The following is a 12,662-nucleotide window of genomic DNA, read 5'->3' as shown; positions in this document are numbered from 1 at the left end:
CATCTCAGTACTTAAGAACATGCCAGGGACTCATGCTGCCGGGCCCCTCTCCCCTGTGCTCCCGTAGGAACTCATAGAAACAGAATGTTTAGGCCTGGTTGGGATCTCAGAGGTTTTCCAGGAGGCTTTCCACCTTGATTCTGCCTCACTGCTGATGGATGATAGTGTGTCCTGTGTCGCCTTGCCAGGGGCTTCTCAGCACACTGTCCACATGACCCTGATGCTGTCCAAACTGAGCCTTCCAGGAACCTGCAGGAGGCAGGCCCCTTTTCCCAGAATCCCGACACAAACTGTCTTGTTAAGCAGGGTGGGGCCCGTGAGTCCAAGTTTAAGGAACACGGTTTCTGGCCAGTCCCTGCCGGGGAGGCCCCGGCAGCCCTACCTCCCACAGGTGATGGCTCTGGTCCCAAAACTGCTCACTTCCCTACTGCCATATAAACAATTACATTAAGAGCACAACTAAAAGACCAGCTGGAACAATCACTTAGAAGAGTAACTAAATGAATCAGAGCAGCTGGAGAAGATATTTTAAGACCCCAGAAATCACTGCACATAGAACTGGATGGGGGCAATTGATTATGAATCAAACAGATGTCAATTGCTGGTTTCAGTGCAACGAGGAAACAAAAGGTCAGTATATTCCTCCTGGACTATCTAGTGAGAAATGAGGATATGAAGGTAGCAGAGTTCTATTTAAAATGAGCTGCAGTTATTTGAGCATAATCTCAGTGCAGAACGTGGCAGGTTTTAGGTATGCTGTTTAGAAGAAAATTCCAGGACTGTCTTTTCTGCTGGGAATGTTTAAGTTCTGGTAAAGGCCAGGTGCACTGGCTCATGCCTGTAATCCCAGCATTTCAGGAGGCTGAGTTGGGAGGATTGCTTGAGCCCAGGAGTTTGAGACCAGCTTGGGCAACATAGTGAGACCCCATCTCTACAAGGAAATTTAAAAATTAGCTGGGTGTGGTGGTGCATGCCTTTAGTCCCAACTACCAGGGAGGCCGAGGCAGGAGGATTACTTAAGCCCAGGAAGTCTAGGCTGCAGTGAGGCACAATCATGCCACTGTACTCCAGCCTGGGCAACAGAGCGAGACCCTGTCTCAAAAGAGAAAAAAGAACAAAACAAAATTTCTAGTTAAGACCACCATAATTCTGACCCCTGTTGAGAAAATGAAATTAGACTCTATTTAGACACGTTTGGCCTAATGATGTTCAAAACCTCCTGGAGCAAAGCCCAAGTGAGCATACATTGCAATGTGAGATTAGGTACCGGGGGAATTTTGTGATCATAGGGATCGTAAAGTACCAGAAGCTTCTAATGGAGGGATGCTTTAGGTTTCTGCTCCAGAAGCTTTTTGTGAAGTAGGTAAACACCCTTAACCGGAGACCAGTTCAGATTACACCTGCCCCAGGACCTTCTTATCAAGTCAGTTGTGATTTCGGGAACGTTAGGGAATTTATAACATGAGAGACGATCTGCCAGGGTTCAAAACCTTGTTGCTGCTGATACTTTGGGCTGGATCTTTATTTGCTGTGGTGGTGGGGGGCGGGGGGGGGCAGCTGTCCTGTGCATCGTGGGAGGTTGTGCCGCATCCTGGACCCCTCTGCTCAGTAGATGCCAGTAGCACTGCCCACTCCACCCCACCTCTGTTGAGACAACCGAAAATTTCCAGACATTGCCACGTGTCTCCTGTGGGAGGCAAAATCTCTCTCTAGTGAGAACCCCTGTTCTAGGGTGACCAACCATCCCAGTTTGCCTGGAACTGAGGGATTTTTTGGCAGGTGGGACTTTCGGTGTTAAAACCAGGGAAGTCCCAGGCAAACCAGATTGAGTTGTCCACTTGGCTGTGTATTGATATGTTTTATTTCATACCAACGTTTAATAGTAAGAACCCAGGCTGGGCACGGTAGCTCATGCCTGTAATCTCAACACTTTGGGAGGCCAAGGTGGGTGGATCACTTGAGGTCAGGAGTTCGAGACCAACCTGGCCAACATGGTGAAACTTCGTCTCTACTAAAAATACAAAAATAAGTATGGCGTGGTGGCACACACCTGTAATCCCACCTACATGGTAGGCTGAGGCGGGAGAATCGCTTGGACCTGGGAGGTGGAGGTTGCAGTGAGCCGAGATTGTGCCACTGCCTTCCAGCCTGGGCAACAGAGCAAGCCTCTGTCTCAAATAAATAAATAAAGTAAGTAAGTAAGTAAGAAACCAAAGCTTTTGAAAAGTCTGTCTTTGGGAGGCATTGACAAAGCATCTGGGGGAATACGACGCTGGTTGTGGTACCATTTTGCCCCTCTTTTTCCTCAGTGTCTCTAAAGCCTGAGCCCTGGTGAGATTGGCCATTGGAGGTTTGATCCTAGCCCACAAACCAAGGAGGCTTGATTCAAACTTGCTGCCTTTCTAACAGAGAGATTCTTGTTTGACACTTGAGAGTGAGCATGAGTGACAGACTTTTTCTTGGAATTGTAGGCTGTGTGACAGTGTACATCATGAAAGTGACAGCAACAGTGGGGACTAATTTAATTCCATTTTCCTTTGCAGGCCCTGATAAATCATTGCTGCAGGGAAAACTAAATTTTACTTTCTCAGACAAATGATTCGAATAATGATGTGCTCTGAGGAAATTGGGGGCTGAGAGATCTGTTGGTGGGCTTAAAAATATTTAAATAGCGCATCATGGAACTTGTTGCAGATACCTCTCATGCCTGGCCTGGAAAATACCAGAAGGAACCTCCTTTCCAGACTAATTAGAAGAGTTCAGGCCGGGCGCGGTGGCTCATGCCAGTAATCCCAGCACTTTAGGAGGCCGAGGCGGGCGGCTCACCTGAGGTCAGGAGTTCAAGACCAGCCTGGTCAACATGGTGAAACCCTGTCTCTATAGCTTGAACCCAGGAGACGGAGGTTGCAGTGAGCCAAGATTGCGCCACTGCACTCCAGCCTTGGGGATAGAGTGAGACGTTTCCCAAAAAAGGAAGAAGAGTTCCATAAAATATCAGCCATCTTGACTAAATGATGGTGGTTTTTTAGGCCATCTCAATGGAAAAGGTCATTGATTATCGTGCTGCATGTCCTATATAAGTTGGTGGCTGAAACAGCTAAAATAGATTCTAGAATCTGGGGTCCTGAGGGACCATTAACAAATAGAAAAAGTCTCAACTTGGATGGAAAATTGCCAATAATTTTCACCTCCCTTCTAGAAAATGACTGTGGCTCAGGAGTATGGTTCTGCTTGGAGGCTTTTAAATTGCTATAGGAAATGAATTATGGGGCGAGGAGGTACTTGGACCCCAGAGTACTACTATGCCATGAGGATTGGAGTGAATTTGAGGAGGGGTGCAGTGTAGATGGAACCCCTGCCCACAAGAGGACAGTGGAGAATGGGCTTTAATACTGCAGGGAGACATATGCATTTTGACTAAGCTAAAAATGCCTGGCTTACTTGAGGGAGATTCTCTAACCCTGTGTCAGTCCATTAAAAGCACAGGAAAATCACCTGCCTGCAGCTAGAATCCACATCTTCCCACACTACCATTGGCATATTGCGCTAGGGTGTGGGGGGGCAAACAGGAAGGAACCAGGGGAAGTTTTGCTCATGACCGTTTCCTGCACGCGAGCCAGTGCAATTTTCCCACTGTCAGCGTCACCTGAGTTGCACTCCAACTTCGGTGATGGATGGAATACATCATCAGCGAAAGCTATAAAAACCCCATCCTTTTGAGCAGTGTGAACGTAAGGGAAATGAGCAGTTACTGCAGAGAGGATTTTATAGGAGTGAAAAATTCTGCATCAGAGCAGCAAGAAGGATTGTTATGTGAATGATCAAACTGCTTCCGCTGACTCCTCAGAGCCCGCCTAAGAGCAGGGGCCTTCATCTGACACTCACTCCACTTCTGGGGAACTTTGCTTTCCTATTTGTTTTAACCCTGATTAACAGCCCGGAGCTATGGGTTAGGTCCAGCCAGCCACTGAGAGTCCATCTTTGTCTTTTCAAAAGCCAGGCCTGGTTACTGTCAGAAATAAGAGAAACAACTGGAAAAGACAGGCAAGGTACGCAGTATTTTACGGGCTCTGATTGTCATTTAGATTTCGCATCCAAGAGGGGTTTGAGACTTGGGGTTCTGTTAGCTCCATGTCCCTTCCAGCCTCCTGGTTCTGTCGGCTTGGAATTCAAAACCGCTTCTTGATGTTTCTTTTTTTCTTTTCTTTTCTTTTTTTTTTTTTTTTTGAGACGGAGTCTCGCTCTGTCGCCCATGCTGGAGTGCAGTGGCGCGATCTCGGCTCACTGCAAGCTCTGCCTCCCGGGTTCACGCCATTCTCCTGCCTCAGCCTCTCTGAGTAGCTGGGACTACAGGCGCCCGCCAACACGCCCGGCTAATTTTTTTGTATTTTTAGTAGAGACGGGGTTTCACCGTGGTCTCGATCTCCTGACCTCGTGATCCGCCCGCCTCGGCCTCCCAAAGTGCTGGGATTACAAGCGTGAGCCACCGCGCCCGGCCGATGTTTCTTATTTCCAACATGTAGCTAAGGAGCTGAGAGTATACGTCGTCTCCCTGGATGCGATCGACTGCTAGACATGAGCGGCGTAGATGCTTAGCTATAGGCCCCAGAGTAGAAAAGTAGCAAATGGTAGCCTCTGGAAGGGCAGAAACCCTTGGTTATCGGGCTGGGATAAAAATGAAATCATGGGCCGGGCGCAGTCGCTCACACCTGTAATCCCAGCACTTTTGGAGGCCGAGGCGGGTGGATCATCAGGTCGGGAGATCGAGACCATCCTGGCTAACACGGTGAAACCCCGTCTCTACTAAAAATACAAAAAGTTAGCCGGGCGTGGTGGCGGGTGCCTGTAGTCCCAGCTACTCAGGAGGCTGAGGCAGGAGAATGGCGTGAACCCGGGAGGTAGAGGTTGCAGTGAGCCGAGATCGCGCCACTGCACTCCAGCCTGGGTGACAGAGCGAGACTCCGTGTCAAAACAAAACAAACAACTGAAATCATGCAGATATATCTTAAGGAATAGCAATATTATGTATTTCAATATAATATTTAAGGAATTAGCTGGGGCTGCACTATTCTCTAAGGTTTGCCTCTGAAGAAAAACAAAACTTCATTGCTTTCTGGTTTGCAAAAGACCCTGGGACCTGTGCCTTTTGAGAATTTGTTTTCTGCAAATGACTTCTCCAGAGGAATGGCTGTGTCATATTATTGGCTTTCTAACAACTTTCCGAAACAAATTGCTGCAAATTATGTGGATTAAAACAACACAGATTTATCCTCTAGCAGTTCTGGGGGCCGGAAACCCAAAATCAAGGTGTTGTTTTCTTCTGGGGAAACTGAGAGAGAATCTGTCCCGTGCCTCTGTCCCAGCTTCTTGTGTTCTTTGGCTTGCAGCAACATCACTTCCATGTCTGCCTCTGTCCTCGCATGGCCATCCCCTCAGTGTGTCTCTGAGTCTCAAATCTCTTTCTCCTTTCTCTTATAAGGATACCAGTCATTGGAGTTAGGGCTTACCCTAAATCCGGGATGATTTCATCTTGTGATCTTTAACTTAATTACATCTGCAAAGAGCCTATTTTCAAATCAGGTCATATTCACAGTTACTGGAGGTTAAGATGTGGATCTATCTTTTGGGGCAGACACAATTCAACCCACTACAACTGTATTTTGTTCTTCTTCCTATCTCTTAAGTTGCTGCTCTCTGTTGCTTTTGTCCATTTTCAAAAGGTCACTTGTATGGGTTGCTTAGGCTGACGTCTATCTCTAAGATTAGCTTCCTCTTCCTGCCAGTGTTTAGGCTTAAACATTCCATGATACCACTCCTAGGAGACAAAGGTCAGGCTGGCCAACCCTCCAAACATGGAACCCTTCAGGCCCTGAATTCTCATGTCTTTGCAAATCCAAAGAGGACAGGATGACAGTCTGATGGAGTCCCCCACCAGGCTGTAGCCTTCTGTCTTTACACATTTTGAGAGTACTTGAATATACACAGGAAGCAATTAACTATGACAAAGACCAAAGAGATGGGGAAAGGGCAGCTGTGGAGAAAAGAGATGCCCCAGAATCCCCCTGATTTCTCCAGCATTTTATCCAGAAAGATGTGGTAGTGTGGTGAGACTCTGAACAGACTCCAATTGTCTTTTTTCTTTCTTTCCTCTTAGCAAACTGCCTAGTTGGGCTAGAGCCGTTGTGCCCAAAATATTTTATGTGACAGAGAAGGCTTGGAACTATTATCCCTACACAATTACAGGTAAGTCCTTAGTACAACCATATGCCACATGTAGTGTGTGCAAGGACATAGCGTAGTTGAATTTCACTGATTTACAGTTGATTATCCAAGCAGGGCCTTGTGGGAGCCCCGTAGTATCCGTCTCCTTTTTTGGTTTCTTACTTGTAGGTCATCAACACTTCTAACACAGACCCAGAGATGGCAGGTGACAGGGAGGTTAAGCTAAGCCATTCCATCTTCCTTCTTAGAGTTAAAATAAATAGCTTATGGAGGACCAGGAGCAGTGGCTCACTCCTGTAATCTCAGCGCTTTGGGAGGCCTAGGCCGGTGGATTACTTGAGGTCAGGAGTTCAAGATCAGCCTGGCCAACATGGTCAAACCCCGTCTCTCCTAAAAATACAAAACCAGGAGGTGGAAGTTGCAGTGAGCCAAGATTGCACCACTGCACACCAGCCTGGGTGACACAGCGAGACTCCATCAAAAAAAAAAAAAAAAAAGTTTATGGAGAAGGAAGGTGAAGATCTTTATAGAGACATTTCCAGAGGTTTTATGATTCTTATTTCCCTGTTTCCTCAATAATTCCCAAGTAATTTAGGGGTATAATTTGTCTATAAACAAGTTGCTTATTACGACTTGTTTGTTTTTACCACTCCCAATTTTGACTATAATTTGTATAAAAGATACTGTTGGATCTCTCTTTGCCCCCAGATGACTTCCTTTGCCATTAGATAATATGAAAATATTTAAGGTCAATTTCCCTCTCACTTGCAATGCGATGACAATAAACTCTTTGTACTGAATACTGTCCTAGAAACTTTGGCCAAAAAAACTCAGAAGGTTTGGTTCCTGCCCTCAAACACACCAAAATTTGAAATCCCACCTCAACATCATCGATAACAAGCTCTTCTTATTGGTTACAAAAGCTGCTTTTCCACTTAAAAGATTTCCTTTGTGGTTAATGAAATACTCTACTGGAATTATTAGTCTTTCATTTGCTTTTATAATGCCAACTCTTTGGTTTTTAATTAGCCACAAGCCTATAGGCTAATTGAATCGTGTCTTACCGTTCTTATCAGCCCAACCACGTAAGTATCATGAAAGAATTTCAGTGCAAACATGGAGACATTCAGTATTTATGAAAGTTTCATTAGTACATCTTTCGTAATTATAGTTCATCAGTATTTGTTAGTTCTGTGGTTTTATATTGCATATAAGCATGATCTAAATCATCTTTTGTCTCTTTTTTCTTTCCCCTCTTCTTCAAATGAACATGTGGAAACAGAATACACAGTAAGTTTCATTTAATTATTTTTAAACATTCTGTCTATGATCAGTGGAGTAATTGGAATGTCTCTTGTATTACTTGTCTTATCAATGTAATAATTTTTAAAAGGGAATAATTCAGAGTCAGAAATATTTAAATGTAGGCTATTGCATCGTTATATATAATGCAATAATTTGAATGTTCTCATTTGTTCAAGAATGTGAATCCTAATTTAAAGTGCCTTGATAGTCACTTTATGTAATCAGCCTTTGCTTGTAATTTTTAAATAGCTTGACTGCTTTGTTGGTGATAGTTCACTATAATAGAAGAACAGTTTCTAGCAACGTGATATTAAAGAGATGATGGTAGTTGTCGATGGAAGGTGGGGCTTTTACTCCTGGACTGTGTCCTGATTCCTTGTTGGAGAAGCTTGAAAGTGAAGAAGCACATGTGCAAACTATTTTGCACAACAGAGATCTGGGTTGGGCAGTCACTGTGGCTTGATAAAACTTCTTCTTTTCCTAAGAGCCTCTAGGGTTATTACTTAGACTGAAAGAAAAAAAGACAGAACCTATAATATCATTGAGTTGTGGTATTTTCATTTAGATCATTTTTCCGAGCAGCTAACAGGTCAACCTATCACAACAAGAAAATAGTTTATGATTTTTATTTTTTATTTTTTGAGATGGAGTCTTGCTCCATCACCCAGGCTGGAGTGCAGTGGCATGATCTTGGCTCCACAGAAACTTCCACCTACAGGGTTCAAGCGATTCTCCTGCCTCAGCCTCCCAAGTAGCTGGGATTACAGGTGTGCACCACCAAGCCCGACTAATTTTTTGATTTTTGGTAGAGATGGGGTTTCACCATGTTGGCCAGGCTGGTCTCGAACTCCTGACCTCAGGCGATCCGCCCACTTTGGCTTCCCAAAGTGCTGGGGTTACAGACGTGAGCCACCGCACCTGGCTAATAGTTATGATTTTCTGAGCTGTGTTAAAAGTTGAGTTTTTGGTTTCAATCCAAATAGCCAAAGGATAGAGAGGTGGTGAGAGAAATGGAAGAAAATGATTTGTCATGCCCTGGGCAGGAGCATAGTACCCAACACATCGTAGGTGCTCAATCAATAGTTATTGAATGACAGAATGAACACATGAATTCTAGATAGATAAATGGTCCCAGCACAGGCTTTGGCATCAGAAAGGCTTGGCTGTCCTCTGGTTTTGCCACTCACTGGCCAGAATTCCTAAGCGTGTGGCTCCCAACTGTCAGTTCTTGAATTCACGCTGGTCCTTGACTATGTTCTCACCAGTCCTCTGCAGAATGAAGAAAAAACAGGAATAGTATTCAGAGATTTTCATAACATTAAATTTATTTCATCCAAAGTACTGTTGGTAATTATATCCCATCATACTCAGATATTAAAATATCTTTTGTTTTTTGAAATCATAGGAATATATATAGTATTTCCCCCTGCAATGTCCCTAACTTTGAAAAAAGAGGCAATTTTATGGCAAAATGCAAACGTAAAATTTTAGAAGCAGGGGAACCTTTGCTCTAGAACGAGCATCTTAACTTTTCTGAACCTGTTTCCTCTTTTCTGAAATTAGAATAATCCCTCCTTCCTAGAGATAGTAGCAGAAGGATTCAATGGTCTACCCTTGGATTGGAAAACATTTTCTTTAGAGGGTTTTGTGAGTCATATAGTCTCTGTCACTGCAAAAGCAGCCTTAGATAGTATGTAAACAAATTAGCATGGTCATATTTGCCCAGGCAGCAGGTCAAATTTGTCCCCCAGGCAACTTTGCCAACCCTAAATATAATGCATAGAAAGCTGTTAGCACACTGCCTGTATACAGCAGGCAATTAAATGGTTCCCTACCACCAACACTACCCCCTAGTTTCATTGCTTCTAGCAACTGCATAATCATCAAGAGATAGACTTTGGGCTGGGTGCAGTGGCTCACACCTGTAATCCCAGCACTTTGGGAGGCCGAGGCAGGTGGATCACTTGAAGTCAAGAGCTCCAGACCAGCCTGGCCAACATGGTGAAACCCAGTATCTACTAAAAAAAAAAAAAAAAAAAAAAAAAAAAAAAGGTAGTGGGTGGTACGGTGCTAATCCAGCTACTGGAGCTGAGACAGGAGAATCATTTGAACCAGGAGCAGAGTTGCAGTGAGCTGAGATCACACCACTGCACTCCAGCCTGGGCAACAGAGTGAGAGTCCATCTCAAAAATAAAAAATTAAAAAATAAAGTCAATGGTTATTTATTAGGCATCAGTGAGGTACAAAACATCATGCTAGATGGCATAACTGAGCAATTATCTCTGCCATTTGGGGTCACAATCTGGTTGGAAATAGCTGGACATTCCAGTCAAAGCCTGGCAGTCATCAGCAAGTCCTGGGCTTTTCTGGAGACAAGAGGGGACTTAGCCAAGGAAACAGCTGGCCTCAGACCTGTCCACTGGGCTTGGTAAGCTCTGAGCTGAGCTGCCAGCAGAGATTCAGACCAGCGGGCAGAATCAATGGCTCTGGGGAATCCAACCAGATAAAGCAGTTGCAGTGTGAAAGGAAGGGTTCTGGCCTCTGCACTGGGGCCTTGAGTTTTGGGGACAGGGCTACAGTCCCCAAAGGGGGAGACAGGAAGAAAAGTACACAGCACTCAAGCAGGTTACTCAGTATCATGGTGCTGGGGAGATAAGGTTGTCAACCTTAGTAAGTGAAAATACAGAATGTCCAGGTAACTTTGAATTTTCAGATAAATAGTAAACAATATTTAGTATAAGAATGTCCCCCATGTTGCATGGGACATAATTATGCCAAAAGATTGTTGTCTCATATTTTGTCTGGCAACCTTATGGGAGAGAGATGGTGGTGTGGAAGAACTGGTCTCAGAGACTCAAGTACAAAAATCAGTCATGAGAACAGGGCACACTGATGGGCCAAGGGAAGGGAGGGGGCCGGAAGTGTATAATATGGGAACCCATCCTACAATTGACATGCCATAGGAACTCTAAGGCCAGACCAGAGATTCAGCCATCTGGTCTGAATCTCTGCTGGCAGCTCAGCTCAGAGCTTGTCCAGCTCAATGGACAGGTCTGAGACCAACAGTCAAATGCACTGATGGGACCACTCCAAGAGCCTTCCTGCCTCAGTTAGGACTGGCTCAGGAGGTGGAATGGAATGAGCTAGGCAGAGATGGGGAAAATTAGGTGGTAGCAGATGAATACATAACTGTCAGCATTTTAAGGAAGACCTGTGTTGCATGTAAGTGTTAGAGTTGAAGTGCAAACAGAGGATTGTAGGAAGGAGAGAGGGATTCTGCCAGGGAGAAATATGAGGAGGTTTCTCAGAGAAGGTCGCATTTGGGCTGGACCTGAAGGGACAGTACAACTCCCCCTGCAGAGGCCTGTTCTGTCTTAGCTCATATTGCTCTAATGAAACACCACAGACCGGGGGGCTTAAGCAACAGACATTTATTTCTCACAGTTGCAGAGGCTGAAAGTGCTGGCCAACTGGGTTCCTGGTGAGGGCTGTCTTCCTGGTAAGCACGTGGCCATCTTCTTGCTATGCCCTCACATGGCAGAGACAGGGCAAGTTCTCTGGTCTCGTCTTTGAAGGGCACTAATCCCATCATGAGGGCCCCACCCTTGTGACCTCATCCCTACCTGATTAGGTCCCAAAATCCCACCTCCAAACACCATTGCATTTGGGATTACGGCTTCAAAATAGGAATTTGGGGGAGACACAGTTCGGCCCATAGCATGCTCCTTCTGGGCCCAGTGGGCAAGTGATGGAGGTGGATCCTGGCCACCTGGACACATGGAGGGCAGGTCGTGGTGTTTTCAATGTCAGGTCAAGGTCTAGATTTAATTCTCTGTGAGGAGGTCACATTGTTCCTGGCTAGTTCACTTTTATTTTCCATCCCAAATATAGGACAGCTTTTCTTTCCATCTCCCTGGTAACAAGGGGATCCGGATTTTTCTCTCTGGCTCTAGTGCACTCCTCCGGGCCCGCAGTGTGCGCTTTGAAGCTGCCGCCTCTTGACTCAGATTCAGCCGTGTTCTCACGCTCTCTGCCCACGACAGCCCTGGTGGCAGAACCCACCCTTGACTCTGACTACAGAGTCTGCACCCAGGATTTATGACAGATGCTTTCAATTGCCTTAGTCTTTTTTCCTGTTTTAAATGCTTTTGAATTGTGCTCTTTATCCCCTGATCCTTTAATCCTAAATACCTCTTCTTGCTGTCTTTCCCAAGCTCCATAGTTCCTGTTCTGTGCCCCAAAGCAAAACTTCCCCAAGGTCAGAGCCCCAGTTAGGATCACGGTGCCTTTCCTTTCCTCAGAGAGGCAGCCCCGAGGGCTCAGAAACCTCCAAACCAATGTCTCGTCTTGGAAAGCATTAGTCCAGAGCACAAGGATGTCTATCCTAGGATCCCCTAGGTCTTATATCTGACTTTTTAGCCTATTACTCAGACCTCCTGCTGCCCTCATTCGTGACAAAGCCCAGGCAAAGAAGCCTATTTAGAGTAATCTAGGGTTTCAGCACTATCACATTTATCAAGACATAAGAGCTTTTTCATCACCGTGAGTGACTGCGTGTGTTTAGAATTATGTGGAAATGCCATTTGTCCAGGAAGTGGGAGAAACATCTTTAGCTTGCTTATGGAAAAAAAAAACTTAATTATACAGTAAACAAAGAACAACACAATGACAGTTTCAGAGGACAGACCATTCAACCAGTTCTTCCAAACTGGTGGCTTCTTCTGAAGTTGGTAAAGTCTGCAAAGAAAGGTGCCTGAGGAGACTGGCTGCCTTCCAAAGGAGTTGATTTTGTTTTTCTAGAGATTAAAAAAAAAAAAAAAAAAAGTGCGCTTTTAGATGAGCATAAATCAGCAGCATCAATTCAGCCTTGGTACTAATGAAGAACAAAGGATTTTCTTCTTGTTTGTAGGAATTTGAAAACTTAAGTTATAGGAAATTGATAGCAGGGACCTAGAGTATACAGTTGGTGTATATATTTTGCTGCCATGACCACCCCTCTCCACTGGCATCTCTCTTAATAAGAATCCACAAGAGAGGAGAAATGGGATGCACCTTTGTGTTAGTTAGAATGACAGAAGCAAAGGCAGATGGGTTGTCAATGTTACCCAACATTTTAAATTATTTAGATGAAAGAG

At 44.9% G+C, this 12,662-nt stretch overlaps 1 protein-coding gene across 2 annotated transcripts in view; it reads left to right on the top strand.

Annotated features, from left to right (window-relative positions):
* Window positions 1–12,662, top strand: part of PITPNC1 (phosphatidylinositol transfer protein cytoplasmic 1) — a 319,349-nt gene that overhangs the window by 165,702 nt on the left and 140,985 nt on the right. For both annotated transcript variants that reach the window (XM_030828300.1, XM_030828301.1), the window contains exons 3-4: window positions 6,155–6,243; window positions 7,505–7,512. In XM_030828300.1, the coding sequence (XP_030684160.1) occupies window positions 6,155–6,243; window positions 7,505–7,512 (97 nt within the window). The remainder of the gene's footprint in view (window positions 1–6,154; window positions 6,244–7,504; window positions 7,513–12,662) is intronic.

This window comes from Nomascus leucogenys, chromosome 14 (genome assembly GCF_006542625.1).
Source record: "Nomascus leucogenys isolate Asia chromosome 14, Asia_NLE_v1, whole genome shotgun sequence".
NCBI classification, from domain to species: domain Eukaryota; kingdom Metazoa; phylum Chordata; class Mammalia; order Primates; family Hylobatidae; genus Nomascus; species Nomascus leucogenys.
Note: the sequence above shows the minus strand (reverse complement) of the source record. Positions and strands in the feature narration are given on the sequence as shown.